The 24656-nt window shown below is 36.8% G+C and overlaps 1 protein-coding gene across 2 annotated transcripts in view; it reads right to left on the bottom strand.

The window, feature by feature from the left end:
- The window catches only part of Olfm3 (olfactomedin 3), a 202382-nt gene that overhangs the window by 36181 nt on the left and 141545 nt on the right, over nt 1-24656 (bottom strand). The window contains exons 1-2 of one of the 2 annotated variants that reach the window (XM_020154969.2): nt 15506-15749; nt 4727-4873 (exon numbers count right to left, since the gene is read on the bottom strand). In XM_020154969.2, the coding sequence (XP_020010558.2) occupies nt 4727-4873; nt 15506-15634 (276 nt within the window). In that variant the 5' untranslated portion in view covers nt 15635-15749. Of the gene's footprint in view, nt 1-4726; nt 4874-15505; nt 15750-24656 lie in introns of those variants that run through there. The other variant, XM_020154970.2, reaches the window with a different exon arrangement.

Below are 24656 nucleotides of genomic sequence, written 5' to 3'. Positions count from 1 at the left end.
GAGCTTTGCTTCTTAGTGGTTATTGAACCCTGTGGGTGCCTTTTGAGGTCCTCTGATCTCCTTTTTTCAGGGTAGTTAGTCACTGCTAGGCTATAGGGATGTCAACAATCTGCCATCTTGCTTGATCCTTACAAATATTTCTTAACTTACTGTCATTCTTACATGTAGAAAGCATCTTTTTTTTAAATCTTTAGTGCAGCACAAAATTACTTAGACAACACTGAAAGCATGGCATCTCATTGTGGAAAAATGCAGTATTTTCAAAGTAATTTTCAAACTTCATTTATGGCTAAGCATGAATAAAAGAAAGCCATTTGCTATAAAGAAAGTGACTACCTTTTAAGTATGGCATGTGTCTGTGAAAATATCCATCTTTAGATGGCTGATATCTTCCTCAGAATTCTGTATACTTAGGCAGTCCATGCAATCAGAAAATGATGGGCAAAATAAGGTATTCTGAATAGAGTTTAAACAGCCTCTATTTTATTTTACCTTTGAGTCACCCTAGCAAGTTAATTTTCAAAATTAATTTATGTTGGGGTCAATACATTGAGAGAACTCCTGCTGATACTTGATTGGAAACTTCATATTGCATAATCATGTGAGAGTTGCAGTTGGGGCAAAGGCTGGAGATAGAATTGTCTAATTCTCATTGGACAGGATTTGGCTCTGGGTTGCTCTTGTACTTCTTGTCAGCTGTATCTAGGATTAATTTCTTACTGCTTATAAGGACACATTGACCATCAGGTTCCTGATGGTACAGGGCACCATCCTCATTGACTTGTAGGAAGATCTGTCTGACATGTTTCCTCTTTTAGTTTGCTTGTTTCTGAAGTCATTCTGCAGTTCTGTTTTCCATACATGTCCCGTGTCCCTATTATGGTTTGAATATGAAATGGCTCCTACAGGCCCATGGTTTGAAGACTTGATCCCCAACTGGTGGTTCTCCAATGGGAGGTTCTGGAAACTTTATCAGGTGGGGAGTAGCTGGAGAAATAGGTCATGTGGTACCTCCTTGAGGGCTATCTTGTCCTGGCCCCTGCTAATTTTCTCTCTCTGCCTTCTTTCTGCCATAAGATGAGTAGTTTTGCTGCACCAGATACTCCCTACCTCTGTGTTTTATCTCACAGCAGAATCACATGAGCCAAAAGAAATCCTTCTCCTTAAGTTGTTTTTCTCGGGTATTTGATACAGCAATACAAAAGTAACTACATAGTCACTCTCTACAAAGTTCGAGAAACTCATTGTCCTCCTTTACTAAAGATTACTGTGAACTCTTTGTACTGGTTTTATGTATAAATGAAATGCCTGAGGTGTTTCTGGACAAATACAAGTTAATATATTTTTACTGTTACTCACTATAAGTATGTAGGCCACTTGAGATAAAAAAAGCTGTGGGGTTCAGTATGTTTGGAAAGCCCGTGTTTAACAAAAATAGCCAAGGGACTTTGCTATGGGACTTTCCAGAACCTTAGTGTTAAACTGTGTGTTGAAAGTTTTCAAAGTGAAGTATTACATACTGTTTCTTAAGTGTATTTTATTGGCGATAAGATTGCCAGTGTGGTATTTTAAAAGTTCTGCTTTAGGAAATATTGTCCTAGACCACACAGAACATATGCAGCTGGACAGAGAAGCTACGTAGCTGTCAAGTATTGTTTTAGGTGAACAATTTTAGATCTGGCTTAATAAGACATGAGCTACTATGAAATTAATTTTCTAATGTCTAGTAAATTACATACTTCTAAGATGTTTGGTTCCACACTTAAGTAAGTAAACCAGCAGAGGTATTCAGAATGGTGTAAAAACAAAATGCAAAGCAGACCCAAGGTTCGCAGCTCATAGGACCAGTGGCTTGGAAAGTTTTTAAACTCAGGAAGCACTGATTTTCCTTTATGTACACATGGAGCAACAGCTAGCTCGTCTACAGGGATTGAATGGAGTGGATCAAAATGCAATATAAAATCGTGATAATGGAAATATTATTATCACTACTATCTTTTTAACAATATTCCCTTCGATTGACTAGATCAATCTATTTGGTGAATGAATGGCTGCTGGCAAAAGGCCACACCCCTATTTGCCTTATGAAACCCTGGAGACAAGTGAAGCTATAGAGAAATCAGGCATGGACTGACTGGGTCTGAAAAAAAAAATGCTCATTTCAGACATCATTTCTTGGGATTTGTGCAGCAAACAGGCTACTTATCTCCTCCAGCCACTGTAAAAGAGTTTTCACAATTGACTATTTCTCCACTGTCATAAAACTATCTTATAGTTAATTTGATAAATCCAGTGTTTGTGGACTTTGAGTTTTTTGAATAAATTTCATTTGTTTTCTGTCATTTGGATATTGATAAATTTTTACAGATACAATTTCCTAGAATTTCTTTAAAATATTCAAATTATATGTTGGATGGAGTGGTTACACTTATTTCTGTGATTATCTGTATAAATAAAATGATGTACTTGAAATAAAAGTGTTAGCCATCTTCTGCTCATACTTTCTTGCCTTACTCATTCTTTACTCACCTCTAACTCCATGTGTCAGAAAAACATTTCACTTTGGACCTATAGAAAGAATTATTCACTTGTTGCCTTTTATAATGCATTTGAATTTTTTCAGCTGATTTAAAAAAATTGTCTATGAGTGTTTATGTACATGCGATGCTATACTGAAAAACACAATACATAATACAATGTAATGATGTCTAAGGAAATCTATCTTAGCATATTTGATGTAGAAATAAGATATATCTGATTGAAAAGATTTGTGCAGAATATCAGTAATCTGAGTAGAAATACAATTTAATAGAAAATCAAAATTGGATTTAAAACACTAAATTTTTTTCTGTTGTAATGAATTTTCCTGGTAATCAAACACAATAAAACCATATATTTGAATTTTTCATAAAAAGTTAATCAAGATTGGAAAACAATAAATTAGATGTACCAATTTGGGTTATAATACACATATACATGGAAATATCACAAGCATACTCCCTGTATAGCTATCTTAAACAAACAAAAATGTCTCTTTTTTTGTATAAAATCAGAAAGCAGGAGAGCAAAACAGGTTCTGTCTGGGTAGTTGGTACCAGTGGAGGTAGAAGAATGTAGGGAAAGGGTGTAGGAGGGGGAATATAGTGTAAAATACTGTGCACACATGACATGTCTGTAAATGGAAAAGTGATGCCTGTTGAAACTATTCCAGGAATGGGGGCAGCGGGGATAAAAGAGAATGGTGGAAGGGGTGAATTCAAGTATGATATATTTGATATATCATAAGAACTTTTGTAAATACCACAATGTACTCCCAGCACAAGTGAAAAACAATGAAAGATTTAACATCTCTCAATAACTAATAAGATAAAACATAAAAGTGATAAAGATAACTAAGATTTGAATAAAAATAGACACATTTTTAAAAAGATTGGAAAACAACATTCAAAGGTGATCATAATTGATCTTTAATGATTTCTAATAGTTAAGAGACCCATTAGCTAGAGTTATTGATTTGAATGGACTTGACAAGTGCTCTTGTCTGGGGACAGATATGGAAGGAGCAGGGAAATTGGGGGCTTACCATGAAAGAAGGCTTGAAAAGAGAGAGCCAACAGATGATCACATCTCCAAGGACAGGGGAAGGAGAAACAGACTAAGCTTTGTGTAAAGGTAGGCTTTTTAAAACCTTAGAACAACAGATTTTCAAATGATGCACACAGAGGAAACTTATTTTCACTATATTGGCAAGCAGGGGAAAGTTACTGTAGCCTGGCTTGAAATAGTGAAAACTTCTTTGTCTATATTAACAGACTAGATTCTTTCATATTTTAGCTTTCTCAATTTTAGTTTAAACAGCTTCTATTCAATGCCATAAGTGTATGATGATCATGGAAATGATACAGCACAGAGTGAACTGGTGACCATGATATCCTCTAAAACACATACTACCTGATTTATTTTATCATCTCTGATATTTAAAATTCAAACATGTCATCCTTGCATCGTTCTGACCATTCCAGATGTCCTACTGTATTCAGAGCCCAGCTCAGGGAAAGTCTGAATGGAGATAATTGAAAGAGCCTTTCACTGAGTTTTCCCCTTCCTAGCTAAACATAAATAACCTTTCATGAGCTGACTTTTATCTGCAAAAGAGAATAAATCAAGGGCATTCTGCATTTGATTATTATGGCTCCAGCTTAAGTAAATTACGGAGAGGATGGTATTGAATGAAATTGAAGAGCTTAATGTTCAAAGGAATGACTTAGAGAATGACGATAAATACTTGGAATTATTCATTATCCGTCCAGAGAGCTTGCATATTGCAAGCCATTATTTTAGCTTTCTTGCAAGATTGCTCGTGGTATCCACAAACATGAGCTCAAAGGGCCTAGTGTGATCCTGAGAGTTGGAGCTGAATTTCTGGCTCAGAATAAGACCACTTGCTTTTTCATTTCTCTTAAGGAGAGACTGACTAGATATTAAGATACATGGTTGAAAGCTTGTCTTAAGTATACAATGTTGGGAAAACTAAAAAAACCCATATAAATAGAATAATATAGCAGGAATCTTGAGATAATCCTTTCAAGGAGCAGAAATAAGTTTATATGAAAAGGGGGACAAAATCAGAAGGTTCCTCCCCACCATCATATTATCAACCATATTTTCTTTTCACAGGATGGTAAATTTCAATAGAAGATATGCAAAAGGGACACAGGACACCTACCTTTTCCAGCAGTTGGCGAAGTTGCCTGCTTTTGGCATCCCTGGAGCACAGGTTCTGTTCTGGAGCCACCACTGTGCAAATGCACCGCCCATCAGGATCCTGTGCTGAGCTGTACACTTGCCAACCTTCCTTGGGACTAATCTGAGTCTGAGATAACCAAGAGCAAACACACAAAAATAGACTGTTGTTATAGGTGAAGGAAAAGGTGAGTATATATGCAGCAGCTTCAGAAACCACTTTTTTTGGATGAAGTTTGTATTGTCATTCTTTAATGTTAGAAGAGAAAGATTAAACAATACCCATAGGCAGATCAGCTTCACTTAGTTATGCCTCCCTTATCAATGTCCAAAAGGAGATCCTTTGCCTTCCTCAGATTTTGTAGTATTACCTGTTTGCTGATCTCACATCAACTACTTCCTAGTACTTTTTGTCATAGTTTGATAATTTAATGACACTTTGGAACTTCCTACTCTCCACTTAATCACACATAACTTGTCTTTCTACATTAGATCTGCTGGCTTGTCCTCTTCAACAGTAAATAGCAATTAATAGCATATTCCTTCTTGATCATTATTCATGTCTGATATTCTGACACAAAACCCTGTCTCAGGAGCTTCTTATGTTTTGAAGGCCTAATTATTAATAAAGCAGGAAGACTTCACCATGATTACCTAGGATAAAATAAGCTACACTATTTTATTATGAATGCAGAGTTTTAAAGGAGTTAAAGAGAGTTTATTTGGCAGTTTGCCAAAGTGATGTCCCAGTAACTTCTCCGAATTTATAATCCTACCTCTCTAGAACCCTACCATATAAAGCCATGGTACCCAATTCTTCCTCCAGCTTGTGCTCATAGTTTCACCTCTTGTGCTGTCCAGCACTCCAGCCAGATATGTCTGTGTGTTTCCTGCAAATTTGCTACGTTTATTCACATCATTGCTCATTTTGCTTCTATTACTTGTATTGTCTCCTTTGTGAACACGAATTTATTCAGCCCTTGTCATTTCTACCTGTTCTGAAGAATTGTCTGTACTATCCATTAGACATTTAATGTGCACTGTACAGCATTATTATTGTATTGAATATGTCTTATTTCAATAATTTGTTTATGTGAATATTTCTTATCTGTCTACCAAGTATACTCCATAAAGTGCAAAGATAATCATTTTGATTTTTTTGTCTCATTATTTTCCAAGAAGAACCTCAATAGTTTTTCAAATAATATATGCAAAACAAACTTATTTTCATTCTATGGTAGTGGAAGAATTTCACCATGATTAGAATAGACTTGAAATTATGTAAGCCAGCAGTGTCTGTGTTGGCAAATTCAAAGGATTCATTTTTCTAGCTTCTCTTAATTTTCCATTGAAAGTTCCTTCTGTTATACAACAAGGGTTATTATAGATGGCAGGGTGCGCCTGCCAGGCACACATTCCTCCAGCTGCTGGGAGCACTGGAGGCTCATGTCTCCATTGAGTCTGTCTTGGGGAATTGCCTGGCTGAAGAATGCTGCCTTGCTCAAGGTCAGGTCCATTTCAGGGACAGCTCACTTCCACTGACTTGCAGATGCAAAGGTACCAAGAAGCACCCAGAGCAGCAGGAACTATTACTGTTATTCTCCGCCCACCTGAGAATGTGCAGGCTGTATATAGTGGCTCCAGGGTATGAAGACAGAAGTTTTGCTACAGAGCAGCACGGTACAAGAAAAATACAATGGGAGCCATGTGTGTAATTGAAACTTTTCTAGTAACCACAGTTAAAAAAAAAAAAAAGACAAGAAACAAATGAAATTAATTTTAATAACATTCACTTCAATTTATTCAAAATGTCATCATTTAACATCTAATAGATATAAAACTTTTCATGAGATAATTTGTATTCTATTTTTTAAAAAAATTGTAAGAAGTCTTAGAAATTGAGTGTGCATTTTACACTTCTCAGTTTGGACTGCCCACGTCTCACACGCTCCACAGCCACATGTGGTATCCTTTTTTGGACAGTATATTTCTAGAGTTTTGCTTTTAATTCATGTGCTAGTGACAAATTAGTATGATGCTAAACTTGAATATAATTGCATTTTTAAAGATTAATCATGGATATTGAGAAAACACCTAGCAGATGTTACATAAGCACACTGTCATTTTGTGCCTGATTTTGTTTTTCTTCTGAAAATATGAAATAAATTGTTGTTGGCTTCCTTCTGACTCAGCTCTGAGCTTCAGTCTGCATTCAGGCTCTGAATTCTTTATCCTTCCTCTATCTTTCCTTCTATAAGTTTCTGAGATTGGGCAGATAGAGAAGTATTTCTTGGTTGCTCAGGAGAAGAGGGAGAAGAATTCAGAATCTAATGTCCTGTTTTTTTTCTGTCCCAGGTCCTATCTTACAGTGTACTATAAACCAACTCACAGTTTTCTTTTCAAGGGCTTGAATGATAATCAATATTGGGGTCCTGATAGGCATTACAACCACAATCATGAACAAATATTGGGAATCCATAACTATAAATGTAAGATATCATAATTCTTATCCTCTGTTTACTATGAAAATCAAATGGTGCCATACCTATCTCTTCAGTCTCTTCTTATCTAAGTCTTATGCTGCGTTTTATTTCTCAGTGGTTGGACTCATTAGTATTCCTCTATTTTTTCCTATTCCATTCCCCTTTCTTTCTGGCATTTATGCCTCATTATCCAGTTAGAATAGAATCATGTTCTTAGAATTATATGTTACTGGAATCAGATAAGATCTTAAAGATCTTGGATTATCTTTTTTGTGTTACAAGAAAACTGGGGAGATTATCCACAGAACAGAGGTAGATACAGCTTTGTGAAGTAATTTCCATGATATAATTAAATCTTTAAACTGACTAACAGCATGGGATTAATGTATCTGGACATAGGCCTTCTTTGTTTTTCTTAACATTGGACACAAACCTCAAATATTTCAAAAAGTTAAGGTTTGTCACTAGAATAAATTTAGCTTTTGGATAAAAAAGTAGGGGGGGTCACATAATTATAATATTAAAATATTTTAACACCAGTGCAAACACTGATTATTAAATCTGGCAGCTTTAATGTGATGTGCCCTTGCCAGGTGTTTGGCTAACAGTGTGGAGCTTATCCTTACAGGGTTAGGTATCAGTCGCTCTTTTGAAGGAGGCAGGTGGGAAGGGTGAACAGGGTTTGATGTTCATTTACAATTCCTCCTGAAGGGTCAGCTTAATGCAGTAAAGACTCTCACCATGTTTTTACTTCCAATTGTCTTCTTGTAAGAACCAATTAAAAGAGTCACATCATTCTCAGCGAGGTTAGCCAGGCTCAGAAGACAAAAAATCATATGTTCTCCCTCATATGTAGACTTTAGATCTAGGGCAAATGAAGCAATGTGGTTCGACTTGGGTCACATGACAAGGGGAGAGCACATAAGGGTGATATGGTGATAGGTAAGAAACCCAAAACATGAAAGTGTTTGATGTCCCCACTGCAGAAGAACTAATACAGAAACTTTAAAGCGACAGAGGTCAATATGGGAAGGGGATCAGGAACCAGTGTAAGGATCAGTTAGAGATGAATCAACTTGGGATGTAACACATTTGTACATGGAAGCAATGCTAGGAGTCTCTCTGTATAGCTACCCTTATCTCAGCTAGCAAAAATGCTTTGTCTTTCTTATTATTGCTTATGCCTGGAGATAAAGGCAGAACAGGTTCTGCCTGGGAGCGAGGGGGCAAGTGGGGGAGGGAGGGGATAGGGGGGTAGGGGGGAGAAGTGACCCAAACAATGCATGCATATGTGAATAAATGAATTTAAAAAAAAGAAGAGTCACACCCTTCTCTATGACAGTTAGCTTGAATGATTTAAACTGTAAAAGATAACTTGAAAGAGGAGAACCTTAATTATAAAAGGATGAGTGCTAACAGTCCTGTGGATTTTAACTCAGACCTCTGTGTAGGTCAGCGATAAATAAAAGAAATATTATGAACATTTCTAGGACTTCTTTTAGGGGCCCCATGCTGGTGTTAAAAAGAGAGTCAAAATAAAACCAACTCTGACCTCAGGCGGAAGGACGTGTTTAGATATTTCTTAGATACCTATGAAAAAAGACCTGCTCCGATTTTAACATGTAGGAGGAAATTATTAATAAAACTCATGTGCTAGAAAGAGCAGTCGTTTATGGAACTCTATCCACTACCTTCAGTTTACGTGCTTTATTACCTTTGAATTTCAAAATAGTTCAAAGGGTGAGGTCACAGAATCTTGGCCATTTTATTGATGAGGAAACTGAGACAGGAAGGAACTTGCTCAAGGTCATGTAGGCGAGTCAGCAGAACTGGGATTTATACTTGCACAGCCTGTTTTCAGAACATGAAGTTTACCTACCATATTGCACCATCAATTGTTCTAACACCCCCCCAATACACACTACAACCCCAACAGTGTTACCTGGGTTCTGTGAGCCCTAAGCCTTGGACCTGGGAGGTACGTAGAGTTTATTATCACCCAAGGTATCACAAGTCACGGTGATTACCATTCTCTCTGAACCTTTTGTGTTAATTAGAAGAACTAAATGAGCTAGTTAGTAGTTTTTAACATCATAAAACTCATGAAATATTTAAGAATGCTCTAAACAGGAGAATTAAAATGATAATTTTAACAATTGTATTTCAAGTCTGGGTTCTTTGCTTGTAATTTAAGTATAAATTTATGCTTTATAAATACAAAGTTACCGTCTGAGAATTCTCCTTTCATATCAGAAAACAAATATCCTGAGACCTGAGAAGGAGAGGCAAAAATAAAACAAAATACCGTACATTTTAAGAGTTTTTAACCTTATCAAATTCCTTATCTTATATTAGTCTCACTTCTTTGGAGCCAGCTACACTTAGAAAAAGACAGTATCTTACTTCATTTAGGCAGAAACTGAAATCATAAGCATTTACGTCATTTTTTTCAAAGTCACCCAGTTAGTAAATGTCACATGAGACTTATACAAGTTTTCTCTAACTTTCAGCCTAGAGTTCATTGAGGTCATTTACTAGGGCCGAAATGAATGGTCAGAAAAAGGGAGAGAATTCTGATCTTATGAGCAGAAGCAAATCAGCTGGTTGAACATTGTTGGGTTTTATGTTTTGTTCTGAGTTCCTGGGCATTTCACAAAAATACGGACAAAGGCAAAAGGAATAATGGATCAAGTGGTGTACAAGGTGGAGACATAAAGTAGAAAGAGATACACTTATTAAAACCTATTTGATTTAGAGTGAGGATACATGAGCGATGAAAACCCCTTATAAATTTTGTGAGGATACGTTTGTTCCCAGAGAGTGCATGCAATTTTAGCATGCTAATGATTTCAGTTGTGGAGAGAAGAGAAATGTGAGGACAGAAATTAGAGAAAGGTTGATAGATCATGTTAAAAGAAGCTGTGTTCTGAAGGATGTGTTAATAAAGATACCACTTCCAAGCAGTTTTCTTGATATTACTTACTAGAATACTTGGAACTGAGACAAATAAGTATTCCTGACTTAAGGAAACGTCTAGGCTTTAAGATAAAAAAAAATGTATAAAAATAAAAACAACAAACCAGAAACAAAAAGTCATCATAAAATTTATGATGGTTACTTCTGCTCATACCCTTAGGAAGTCACACTGACTTAGAGTTGGGAAGGACCTTAGAAGTCTTATTTAGTCCTGCGTCTTTCCACTCAATGAACTGTCTCCTACGTATTTTCATGTTTCGATTTGACCTCACAGGCAGTCCCTTCCATGGGCGGGAAGCCGAGGGTAAGAGATCTGCACTTCTTCCTGTAATTTTTCCTATTTGGCCTTACTTCTGCTTCAGGCACTAAAACAAGAATAAATCTATTCTCCTCCATTGGACAATTCTTCTATAAAAAGGCAATTGTCACACTTTGTCTCTGTCAATATTTGCCATTCTGTTCTTCCAATCAACTTCCTTCCTTAACTTGTTCAGTTGCTCTATCACAAAAGGGCTCTGCTTAACTCTGCGGGGGAAGAAAGTCATATTAAAAACAGTGAAGTGGTTCATGCCTTAATTGCAACTACTCAGAAGTTGCAGACCAGGAGGATCACAGTTTGAGGCAAGCCCTGGCAAAAAACTTTAGGAAACTCCTTGACAAACAATAAATACTAAGCATGGTGACAAACACCTGTTGTTCCCGCTATTCAGAAGCACAAAATAGGAGGACAGCAGTGCATGCTGTTCTGGGCATAAATGCAAGACTCTATTTTCAAAAAAGAGTTGAAGCAAAGATGGTTGGGGGCATGGCTCAAGTGATACAAGCAACTGCCTAGCAAGCTTGAGGTCCTAAGTTCAAACCCCAGTAGAGCAAAAACAAACAAACAAGCAAACAAACAGAACAGCGAAGTAGCTAGGTGTGGTGGTATACATCTGCAATCCTAGCACTTGGGAGTCTGAGGAAAGAAGACAGTGAGTTCAAGTCCAGTCTGGGTTACATAGTGAGATTTTTGTCTCCAAACAAAACAACAACAACAAACGAACAACAAAACAAAACAAAACAATCATGTAGGGGATTGAGAATGTAACTTAGTGGTAGAGCGCTAGCCTAGTATTCACAAGGCACTGGGTTCCATCCCTAGCACTGCAAAATGAAACAAAGCACCAACAAAAACCCAAAACCTCCCAGTGAAGTCAGATACCTTCATGCAGGATTAAAACAATTTTGGTTAGTTGAGGGTAATAAACTTAGAGTTCATCGACAGCTTGTCTCACGGTATTTCAGAAGTTTAAATTGACTGACTCATCAAAGTCAGTATTTATGAGGAGAAGCAAGCTAGATGTTTGAAAACATAGCAAAACAAATCGCTTATGCCCACAGGTCCCTTCCAGAACTGTTCCTGGAACAGCAGTAGGGTTGACTGAGAACAGCTTGTGTCTGCTGAATGCTCTGCTGTTTTAATTGCTCTTTTCCAGGTTCTTCCTGGTGTGGAGTTCACAGCGTGGGGGATTTCTCAGAAGCTCAGCCTCCAGGGGAGGTTACTGTACATCAGAGAGAAAGGCCAGAGGGAGCCTGAGCCTCTGAGAGCTGACGCCCCTCCCAGACACCAGTTCCTCCAGAGGACACAGCCCACTCCACAGTTTAGAAGGAAAAAACCAAAACAAAACAATAACTACAACAAGGAAGGAAGGAAAGAAAGAAAGAAAGGAAAAGCAAAAAAGAGACTCAAACAAGAATAAGAAAGGAATGTTTCAACATTTGAATTAAAAGCAAAAGAGAGTATCACCTAATAATGAGTTGTATTTATCTACTTACCAATTTTTTTAAAATCCCAGGAATTTGGAATCTCAGATTTTTTTAAAAAAACATTTCTATTAGTATATGATAGCTATACAGGGGATATCATTGTGACCTTTCCATAAATACACATATTTTAACCCAGTTTGGTTCATTCCCTCCATTATTCTCCCTCCTACTCCATTATCTTTCTTCAAATAACTTCAACAAGCTTCAATGTCCCATGCTCATACACGTACAGAAAGCACATCGGCCATATTCACCCTCCTGAACCTCTTCATTTACCCTCCCTCTCCTGCTAGTACCCTCCCCTTAGCATAACCTGTTTTACCTTCCAGTGCTTCAGTGTTTAAGTATCTATTTGTTGTTCAGTGAGGATTTTGCCTTGGTAGTTTACCTGTAAATATATTCTGCTCTTTCACCTTTTGAGACGATCAAATATATCTTCCTCGTTTTAGATTCACTTGTCACAAACCAATTTAATTGCCATTAAATGATTCAAACTCTCCTTTTTTATTTCCTGCTCATTTGAAACTACCATTTTAAAGAAAGACTACATTCACCTTTGTGTAATTGTATTTTTTGTCATCTACCCATTCCAAGAAAAATCATGAAACAAATTTTGAAAACAACATGCACAGTTGAAAGGAGATTTCATTCGTAGTTTAAGGTGACATAGCACACAGTGGGGAAATTGAGAAAGGGTGGCTTATGCTTTGTGTGTAAACCCACTGGGTCAAGGAACTGTTCATCCTTCCATCTAAGAGAACTGAAGACTATTGCCAGCCTCTATGCAAAAACAGAAGGAAGGGTCCATTATGGAATCATTTGAGAAACATAGGAAGAATTGCCTGGTCAGAAAGCCTCCTTCACAGCTTTTCCACAATGCCTAAGATGCAACAGAGGAGGGTCTTTTCTTCTTCATACATAGAAAAACCTTTAGTACTATTTGGAACATGGTTGAGTTTACAGCTTTTCTTTAGCTCTGAGGCCAAGGAGCTGAGGAAATATATTTTAAGCAATGAGGTACTGGTGTACAGCAGGGAGAGAGAGAAGAATCCAGGGATAAGGGATATAACTTGATAAAGGGAGAGATCCCCATGGGGCACTAGAGACCAGGAAGATAAGAACTAGCAGAGGAGACGGTTTGCCAGACAGAAAATGATCTCCCTGGGCAGGTATGGCGCTGTAACTTGGTCCTAAACTTGACTTGGTCATTAACCATCTGGGAGAAATCCGAATAGCCACTTGCACATTTTGAGTCAGTTTCTCCACTCGGCAGTTGGATTCAACCAATCATATTTCCAATTAAACTCTTGATAGCTCTAAGGTCTCTGTGGAGTAGATTAACTGGGGCAGGGGTTTGAGAACGTGGGAAGGAAGCAAATGGTGCAGGTCCAGTAAATGCTTCCTCCCACCGCTTGTTATTTGATCCGTGACCTGTTTGACATATTGGATTTCCACTTCAGGTTTCATTGAAAAGATGTTTTTTCTGCACACATTTTTTAAGCACTAATTTGCCAAAAAAGGTTCTGTTGCTAAAGATAGTGTACAAATAACCAGCCTAGATAGTTTCTAAGATCCTTTCCACCTTTCTAGCATCAACATTTTCTGGTCTTTATCTAAGAAATACTGATTCCTTCATTCTTTACCATGGGACTCCTAATATGAGAAATCATCTTGAGTAATTAGGAAATATAAATTTACATATAAATAAGGAGACATATATATATATACATATATACATACATATATACATATGCATGTGTGTGTGTGTATTCTCTCTTCCAGAGGATACTATTTACTGATTTATGATACTAGCAATAGTGAAAACTTTCTGATTTTTTTTTTTGCTAAGGAGAACAAAGCAAGAATTGATGTGTCAGAAAATATGTATACTATATAGCAACGCTTTTTAATTTTGACCATCAAATTATAAATCAGGAAGTAAAAAGAATTAATTAACTTTAAACTTAAAAGATAACTAAAAAGTCTTGAAAGAATCATGTGTAACTTTGGAAATTTGATTCTCTTCATTCAACAACAGTAGACAATAATGACATCAATGTTTATGTATACAAAAAGGAAGCATCTCAGAACTAAGGTGCTACATTTGAAATACAACTCGTTCTCTAGTTTCTTAGTTTAGGATCATTCATCTCTGAAAGAGTTAATTTACCAACTGTGTTGTTAGAAACAATTAGGCACTTGGATATTGAAAAAACTTGGTTCAATAAATATTAAATAATGTGAATTTCTTTGTTTGGTAATTGCATATTGATGGTGCATCACACTCACTTTGTAACTAGAAATGTCTTTTAAACCCTCCTGTCAACCCATGACAAGCAGGTACGGACAATAATCCACTCCATAATGGAGTCACTGAGGTCCTATGAGTTGTGAATCAAGGGGGCAAAATCTGAAAGGAGGTCACATGTGCCTCACATGTTTCTGCTGGTGCCTAAGCACAAGGAGAAGCTGGAAAATTATGTAATTAATTCAATCTGGCTCTTCTCAGTTAATTACACATTGATTGATAGATTAATTATTATTAGTAACTGCAGATAACTCTTAAAAATGGAAGGCTACCTTTTACATCTGACTTTCTATGGTCCCCTGGCATCATCCTCATAAAGGTGAGAAGGCACAAATCTTAATTGTTTCTACAAATTTTTTTGATTACAGAGAAGTTGATTTTTTTCAAAATAATCCTTATTTGAATTTTTATTTGAAAAAAAAAGTAGTTTTTACTATGCTTTAAAATATTTCAGAGTGTTGCTAACCAAACCTTGCTTCAAACCACCAAGAAAGATTACTAAAATGTGGGAGGACTAAAAGCCATTAATCTTAGGTGAATGAAAACTATATAAGATGACTCATGATAGGAAAAGTCTTTGCAAAACATTAAATATACAGGACAATATTTTTATAAGTAAGTTTCCTAGTGTTATTATTACTTAGCTTCCTTAAAGGTCTTTCTGCAGGCTTTAAATTTCTGAGTTTTTTTCCATTCACTTACACTTAAGAGATGTTGGTTTTTCTTACTGAATTAATTGTAATCAGTCTCAAACATTGAATGTCAAAGAAGAACCTACTGTAGTAAAACTAAGAATATATTCTATAGCTGACTCTGTAGGAAAAATGGTAATTTCAGAGACATTCCAAGATGCAAAATAATAAGAAACAAAACAAGTATCTTTAAGATCCTTCCAAATCTCAAATTAATACAGTTAAACTAAAGCTTTCCAGTCTTAAGAATTAAATGAGTCTAGCATTCACTTTTATAGCTAATTTCTTACTTTTATAGCCTTTATAGTCCTTTCTCCCTTCCCTCCCCCGTTTTTTGTGTAACTTTAAAGTGTCCATAAATAACCAAGACTAAAGTTACCCCATTTGAAGTCGACCTATAAAGAGAGAAGCAAAAATCTCAGCCTTCGCAATTTACAAAACCCACTGGTTTCATGCTGTTACTTCCCAAGGTGGCCAAACCCACCCGAATGACTTACTAAGGTGTCTGGCATCGACAGGCTGGTGGTGTTCAGTCCTACCAAGGATGGAAGAGTTTGGGACATCCAGTTTGAGATCATTGCCAGGGTGCTAAGCACAGCGCCAAGCTTCAGCAGTGGAGGGCTCATTGCTGTGGAGCTAATGAGTTTTCATAGTGACTGATTAGGATCCCAGAGCCTGGCTGGCAGCGGGAGGCGTGACTGCAGCAGCAGCCACATCTACAGCATAAGAAGAGATCAACAGCCCAGCTGTAATCACCAGCAGCGTCCAGAGCCTTCTCCACCCACTCTCACGGGAAGTGCCCTGTTCTCTTTTTCCTCCCTTATCGGGACACTTTGCTGGATCATCAAACAAAATATTCTTAATAGGGCTTAGTTGCCAATGATCAGAGCAGAAGTTGGAAGGCAGGGGAAATGTGAGCTTTTCCAGCTCCACTATACTCAGTTACCATCAACAGGGTCCATTTCCTTTGGGATTTTTGTAAGTGTAATCAGCTGCTCTTTATCTTTCATAGAAAAAAAATGCCCTTAAATGGACATGTGCCAAAGTGCACATTTCAAACACCAAACTTAATATCTACAGATTTCTCTGGGTAAGCAAGAGCAGAGTGCTTTTAGGAGAGCATAAAAACAGAGTCTGTAAACAATTACCAAGGTGATCAGATAGTGTGAAGAGGAAATCATTTGTTAAAACAGTAATGTAAAATTAGCATCATTGCTTTAAAAATACACTCAATGATTAATGGCTGCTGCCTGTGTAACTATCACATTTAGGCACCTTAGACCGGAGCAAACAGAAAAGGCAGCCTTTGAGAAAAAGTTCTGATCTGGAGACCTCATGTTTCTGGTTTTGTCTTTGAGACCATATGCTTTGCTTTGCAGGTGATCGGTCACATGACCAGCACAGTTAACTGTATTTTCGCCTCGTGAGGAATGACAGACTGATATTGAAAAATCTGTTTCTTGAGAGAATGTTTGACTTATTAAAAGGGCCACAGGACTTGGGCTTGGGACTTCTGGGACTGTGGCCCTTGTTCTTCAGTCAACTGTGTGACTGGCCAATGACTTAATCTTGCTTGGCTTTAGTGTTCTTTAATAGATGAGGTTGGAGCCTATGCGTTTCAAGGCTCCAGCTATGAAGTTCAATAGTCTGTTTAACAGAACTCCATCCGCAAATGTGGTATATGGAATCCAGGGTGTAATTTTATTACATTCTTTTCACAAATACTACAAATTGCCCACATTCAAATCTCGGGTCTCAGATGGAATAAATCAGCAGCCATTGTCTTGTACGGTACATGTAGTTTAAAATAAAAATACAGGAAAGGCACAAAGGGTAATATAGCTGAATGAGAATTAAATGAAACAGAATGGGTCATAAAGAGGAAAAATATTGGTTTGATTCCTTAAGAGAATTCTGGAATTGTTTCTATCTAGAATTTTCATCCAAAGGGATTCATTTTTCTTAACAATTTTGACAGGACAAATAAATAAAATGTCTTTAATAAAATTGAAAGAGATGCATACTTATAGTTTGTGTATACTTTATCCTCAAATGTAGCTTCAAACTGGGGTGGATGCTAAGAAAATCTTTAAGTCTTCCTTGCACGTATTAGCTTAGAATCGAGACTATTTTTTTCCCCTTTAAATTCATCCAAATGATTCTAGTTGGTCCTTGTTTTCTAACTCAATACTATTTCTTTTTGTCTTTTCAAAATCATGCCATAGAGAAACCAATAAGTACAGAAGGACAATAGTTTATGTATTGAATAACAAAACATTCATAGAAAGGACTGTGGAATTTTCCATTGGTGTTACAGCATGGTGATGACAGAAAGCAAAGTGGATTTATAGATCTAAATGTTTAGAAAAACACCTGTACTCTACCTGACTTATGAAAGGAGGGGGAGTCTTTTCAAGAGCTTAATTTCCAAAACTGAAAATTAATATACATGCCATTACTGGATAATTTAAGAGACAATATGACAGATGGTAATTGTACTTATTAATGAACTATCAGTCAACAAAATAATAGCATCTTTAGAAGAATACAAGATAGAATGTCAGGGGAAAACAAGCCTCTTATTTGCAAATTAAAAGGAAAGGAAGAAATAAAGTACAGTATAAATGGAATATATCTTTTGATTTCCAGGAGATGCAAATAACTATACTAAAGAACTGATTGAGAGCCCTGGGGAAAGTTTATGATTCAGTGATGTTTAAAATGTAAACATAATAAAAGCTAAAATGTGTTGTTATTAGAATAGGTTTAAATGGCACACATTGAAATAGAAAAGTGCAAATTATAATGATTATTAGTTGTGGAAAGTAAAAACAACTACAATTTGCAAAGAGCTAAATATTTGCAGAACTCTTATAATCTTTGGAAATGATTTCCGCTTTACTTATTTATTGAGTTTCATTTAGTTAGATTTTGTGAGGCAGGGTCTCATTAGATAGCCCAGGCTGGCCTGAAACACTCCTCCTATGCCAGCTCTGAGTGCTAGGATTATAAGCCACACCATGCCTGCCTGTGATTTGCACTTTACAACTTGAGCCTCCTTTACAGATGGAGGAGGGGATTTTTCAAGCTAGAAGTAGCAGCCTGTGTTCCAGGCAAGAAAACCCATGGTTGCAGAAGTTCCATAGCACATTGAGAATGGTAAAGGGATAAGTGGCAGGTGAGATGGAATACTGGCTGTGACCAGCTCCAAGGCTTCAGAGCCACCTAAAGATATTGGATTTAATTTTGTATGTATTGCAAGGGCTTAATGCAAAGCAATGTGGTCATTAATATTCTGTTGTGAATTACTTTGGCATTTTCATGAGGCAGGATAGACAGGTGGGGGCTACAGTGAAAGCAATGCATATCACAGACAGGAAGGTCACTTAGAGGTATATTCTCATATACCTCCAAACAGCCAAGTCCTGGCATTCAAAAGTATTGGCTCCATGAAGTATTGCAGGAGAATTGTCAGCCTTCAGTGATTGCATAGGTGAAGGAGAAGTTATCTGTAAGACTTTCAGGTTTGGGTTTGGGTGATGAGTGTCATTCATCATGATTAGAAATACAGGTAAGATCATGATTTTAGCAAGAAGATAGATTTCCTTGTCAATGTGAGTTGCTTATTGTACAAAGGATCACAGGATGGTAAAGTGCTCACATATGAAGCTCATAAAAAAAAAAAAAAAGCTACTTTACCTAGGCCATGTAACCTTACTGGCTTATTGAAAATAGTGTATCTACATAGATGACACATTCTTAAAACTACCAAAGGTTTTATGTAGACATTATTTCAAGATGATTTCTAGATTTTTATCTGTGTACCCTTTTTTAAAAAATAGCAAACAGCTGAGTTTTGTGACTCATGCCTGTAACCCCACAATTTGGGAGGTGGAGACGGGAGATACAAATTCTGGGCTAGCCTGGGTAAAAAAGTTAGCTAGACCCCATCTCAATCAATAAGCTGGAAATGGTGCACATCTGTAAGCCCAGCTATGAAGGGGATTGTAGAGAGGATGATCGTGGTCTAAGGCTGACCCTATGCAATAACTTGAGAAATAACTAAAAATACTACCTGAAAAATAAATAAAGCAAAAAGGGATGTGTAGCTCAAGTGGTAGAGCTCCTGCCTAACAAGTGTGAGGCCCTGAGTTCAAACCCTAGTACCACCCCCAAATCATAATAATAAATAAAGATAGCAAGCAAAACAACTTCTATCTCTAGTAAATAGTGAATATATGTCTCAATCTACTAATCTCTCAGAAAATGTGACCTGACTATGAACTTATTTTCTTTTTGGAATCTTGTAGTAGACCAATAACTATAAAATCTACAACCATACATAATAATGCAAAAATATTGTTTAGCATATTTATTCATTAGATTTTTATAGTAGCTTGTCTTTTTATTACTCAAGAGTATTTCATGATAGATCTACAATGAATAATTAATAAAAAAATAAATATTAAGTGAGAAAGACATAAGTAATCTCGTACAATATTGACATGTTCTGTCATTGGAATTTTCTCCCTAGATTTATAGCACAAAAATTTCCAAGTGCTTTTTTTTTTAATGTTTTAATTTCTTGATTTCCTGGTGCTTTTTAGCCTCAAGATATACTTCCTACTTTGGGGGCTATTTGTGGGCTATTTTGGGTAGCTGTGTGTGTGGGTTTCTGGGGAATACAGCTTAGTCAGATAAGAAAAGTTAAATATATGAATAGCCAATAGTCACATAAAATATGGCAGAAAATAACCAGTTAATGAGATAATAGTGTTCTAAAAATTGAATTTAGGCAAAACAAATTGAGACAGTGAGATTATTTGCTAAACAATAGAAAGCTTAAGAAGGAATAGTCCATGTATACTTTGCTTTAGTAATTTAAAACAGATTTTTTAAGTGCAGAGGTGAAAATGCTTAATTAGATGTAGCTTGCTAGCAAGGTGACTTTGATGAAGTTAAGTCTCTCTGAGTTTCATTTTTTCAGCTGTAAAAAGAAGTTAAAAGTACTCATGTGCAATGGCTATTTGAAAGACTGATTGGGAGAATGTATCTGAAAGTGACCACAGCTCAATGAGTAGAGCAGCTGAAGAAACAATTATGCCTATAAAAGACAGGAAGTTTGCAAAGGGTAGCTGAGTGGAGCTTGCAGTATTCACTGTCCTGAACTCAAATACTATGGGTGAAGAGAATAACAGAATTGGGATGCAGGATGCCATGTCACTTTGGGGTTGTAAGCAAATACAGGCAAGTGACCGATTGATGATCTTGATTCTTCCTTCGCTGAGAAATTGAAGCAATTACAAGAAAAAGCCCACAAGTTTTCGCTTCTGTAACTATCTACCTACCTCAGCTGTACCCACATATTCTATCTTCTCTCCTGATGCCAAAGATAAATTGTGTTCCTACAGAAGTTTCATCTCTCCCCAGTCACTAGGTCAGTACCTTTGAGATATTGTGCAGAAGCATTACCTGGACGCTTGTTAAGAGCCAGGTTCCTAGGTCCCACCAGGTGAGTCTGATTTAGTTCTAGTACAAGGCACAATAACTTACACTACTAACAAATTCCAAAGGTCATGCTGATGCCTCATTCTTGGTCCACGTTTTGAGTAGAACCAAATCAACATCTTTTTCACCTAATCAAAGACCCCTTCCTTCCTCCCTCTCTCTCTATTACTCAGTCTCTGTCTCTGAGTGCTAGGGATCAAATCTAGGCCCTTACACAGGCTCTCCCACGGAGCTACACTCTTAAACCTTCAACGAAAGTTTCTTGATTATACTTTTTCCTGAGTCATTCCTGTATTTCTCATTTTCCCTTTACAGCATGTCTTCTTGAAAGAGTTATATGTAGTATCTTTAATTTCTCTTTTCCTAATCAGAATTTTTATCTGTGCCTCTGTACTACACCAATACTGCTTCTATGAAGCGTACCAATGACCCCACATCACTAAATCTAAGAGCCAATTCTTGGTCTTTACCTTCCTTGACTATAAACAGCATTCATCAATTTACTTTCTCCTTGAAATAATTTCTTTACTTGGCATCAGAATGTGACACTCACCTAGTTTTTTTCCAACTTTCTGACCTCTCTTTATATCTCCTTTGATGATTCTTCCTCATCTATATGCTAATGACTCCCAAATTCATCCCTTCCTCACAGACCTCTCCTATCAATTCAGACTTGCATATCCAATTATCTACTTGACATCTCCACTTCGATGTTTAATAGACATCTTAAATTGAACGTGTTAAAAATGAGATCCTGATATGGCTTCCCCTCCCCCAGCAAACAACATGGAACAAAACAAAACCCAAACAAACAAACAATAATAATATTATAAAAAAAACTACCACCCATTTGCCATTCTTGCAATCATCCCCATTTCTGTTAGCTGGGCAACTCCACGGTTAAGTTGCTTAGTAAAAAAAAAATGTAGTTTTCAACCTTCACTGCCTCTGCTCAACATCTCTTATCAATTCCATCATCCAGTCTAGTTTCTACTTCCAAAATATATCTGGAATTCAAATATTTCACACAGATCCTATTACCACCAAGCTCATCCAGGCCACAGTCTTCTCTCATTTAGGTTTTTGCAAAAGCAACCTTCACCTTGAACAACTGTAGTCCATTTGTAACCTCATATCAGAATGATCTTGTTAAAATAAAAGTCAGATTAATTTATCCCTCTGCTTAAAACTCTTTGATGGATTCCTATCCTATTCATGGTAAAAGTAAAAATATTTTGTTTCAACAGTAAAGTTGCTTATACAATGGTCTCCTCTTATCTCTCTGATATCATTTTTACAACTTTTCCTTTTGTCCCTATGCTGTTCCTTACAGATATAATGTCATCTTCCACCTCATGGTCTTTGCACATGTGCTCTTTGGTGGAATCTTAGTCTCCCAAATGTCATCTCACTTCCTTTTTTGTGTTTAGTCAAAAATCAGCTTCTCACCAGGTCTTTGAGATGTAATCTAAAATTTCTAATCTTTTCATCTGGCAGCTTCATATTGTCTTTTGCTATTTTGATTTCTTTCTTCTTTGAAATAGCGAGATGCCATATACAATAAGCCTACCTTATTCGCAGACTCATTATATATGGTTTTAACAAAGAGCTGTTAAAAAAAATGAAAAAAATAGAAAGAAATACCAAAATAAAAACTTTAAATTCCTGCATGTGTAATACAGAGCTCAGTTGATGGGGAGCAGTTCTCAGTCAGTCCACGTTTATCATTGGCTGTGTTTAAATCACTGTGAGATCTGCTGAGAGTTTTCCTGCCCTTAATATTGTAAAAATCTGTATCCAAAAAAGCAAATGCTGTCCAGAAAGCAAGGTAAATGCTATGGTAATTTTCCCAAACCAAAAAGGACACACAATGGACTTAATTTAAGTGATAAAGTTGAAAGTCGGGTATGGCGTTATGGGAAAATGAATCAAGTGTCTGAAAGTATTTGAGATGAAGAGCATGAAATGAGTATCTAGTTTTCAGTGAGCAGTATTAAGGTGCACAATAGTAATTTTTGTGACTGTCATGTAACCTACTCCAGGTGTTATCAAGTTATGGTTGCTCAGACCTACAGTATGCATCCTGACAGCCTTTGTGGTTTTTCCTCAATGGCAGTCTTTTTAAAACCATGTATCCACCAATACCAATGATCCACTGAATCTTGTTTATTTGACCTATTTTAGAATCTGTTTTCTCCACTTTAAATCAAGTGCCCTGAGAACAGGAATGTTGGCCTTGTCTTCCCTGGGAAATCCTCAATCCCTAGGACAGCGCCTTACTCATGGTAGGTTTGTAATAAATATTTATTAAAGTAAATAAATATAGTTTCATTTAGTTCCTCTGAGTTTTAAAAGGAGACTGTTTTTAGGGAAAATTGATAAATAGAGCCGATTCTTGCAAAAACAAACCAGTGTAAAATATTCATGAATTGCATTTTACATGTGTTTTTCTATGTCAATGATCAATGTTGTATTATTTACTTTTCTTGTTGCTGTGACAGAATCCCTGACATCAACAACTTAAAGGGGGAAGGATTTATTTGGTCATCACTTTAGAGTTGTCCGTTCACCATGGTGGGGAGGGTGTGGCAGAGCAGAGCAGTTCACATCATGGCTACCAAGAAACAGCAGCAGCACAAGAGGTCAGGGTGAGATACAGTCCCCAAGTACACATCCTCAACTCCCTCCAACCAGGCAGGAAGTGCCATACAAAGGTGTGTATAAATTTGAATCCATTTAATAATGGATGAAACCATTCATTAGGTCAGATTCCTCATGATGTAATAATCATTATTAGAAACACCTTCACAGACACATCCAGTGATGGTCTTTAGTAATCTCTGAGGCATTTCCCAATCCAGTCAGGGTGACCATGAAAATGAACCCTCACAGATTTGTAGGTGAGTAATGAATAGTGCAAAGTATTGCAACATTTCACGGATGGTGACAAATGTTTTTTCTTCTAATTTTCAGATTTAGAATGCAAGCATTTTTGTTCTAATTCAAGAAGTACTTGCTGCAACTCTTGTTCTGTCTTTTCTTGATAAACCTAAAAGACCATTAGAACTTTAAATAAACATGAAAGCAATCTTCTCTTTCTCTTTCCTTTGGCTAATCAAGTTTGTCTCTAATACCACAGTGAAGATGGAAGCTACTATAGAAAGGATGAGTTTGAGAAAAAACATTTTACTGTCTATATGTATATCAAAATATCATGCTGTGTATCTCAAATGTATATGATAAAATTTAAGAAAAGAAAAAAACATTAAAAATGAATTAGGAAAGATAGAGGTCTGAGTGTTCAATTATCCAACTCTCCTGAAGTCTGGCCTTTGACAACCAGCTGGACACTACTTCTTGTTCCTGGAATTCAGAGCTGTGCACTTTTTGCCTCCAGGTTCCAGCACTGTCTTAAAAGTGCGCTCTAATGAAAGAATGAGTTTAAAGTGAAAAACATTAGCAAAGTTCTTTAAAGGAGGGATTTCTGTCTTCTTATCTTCACCTTCATCTGCGAAGCTGACTGATGTCTATAAGCCCGAGGGACCCTTTGTTGGCAGTTGTTGTTCCAGCTTTAAAAGAACAAAAAAGGATGTGTGAGGGAGGAATGTATCCAGGATAAACTTTATTTTTCCCTGACTTTGTGCAGGCAGTGGTGACAAAAAGACCCTTAGCTTAGTCACTGTTTTGATCTGTCTGGGTCTTAAGTTCGCCAACTGGAGATATAAATGTTTACTTCCTTTACAGTCTCCTCCATACTATAGTGCCACACTCAAGCGCTCAGTCTGTGTTCCTATAGTCATATGTATCTCTCCCCACTCTTACTTCTGGTACTACTAGACCACCAGCTGTGAGACTTTGCAGAGCCACAGTTTTCTCATATTTAATCTGGGGGATACAAGAGAACTCAATTCTTTTGGTATTTGTGAGGAAAAAATAAACTGCTTCCTATGCAGTACTTATTAGGGCTGGGGATATATGGCTCAGTGGTACAGCATTAGTTTAGTAGGTGCAAGGCTCTGGGTTCCATCCCCAACACTGCAAACAAACAAACAAACAAACAAAACTTGTCGAAAACAGTTATCACAATGTCTGGAACATGATAAGCTCTCAATAAATTCTTGCCATCACTATTCCGGAGAA

The sequence above is a fragment of the Castor canadensis genome, chromosome 12, assembly GCF_047511655.1.
Source record: "Castor canadensis chromosome 12, mCasCan1.hap1v2, whole genome shotgun sequence".
Lineage (NCBI taxonomy): Eukaryota > Metazoa > Chordata > Mammalia > Rodentia > Castoridae > Castor > Castor canadensis.
Note: the sequence above shows the minus strand (reverse complement) of the source record. Positions and strands in the feature narration are given on the sequence as shown.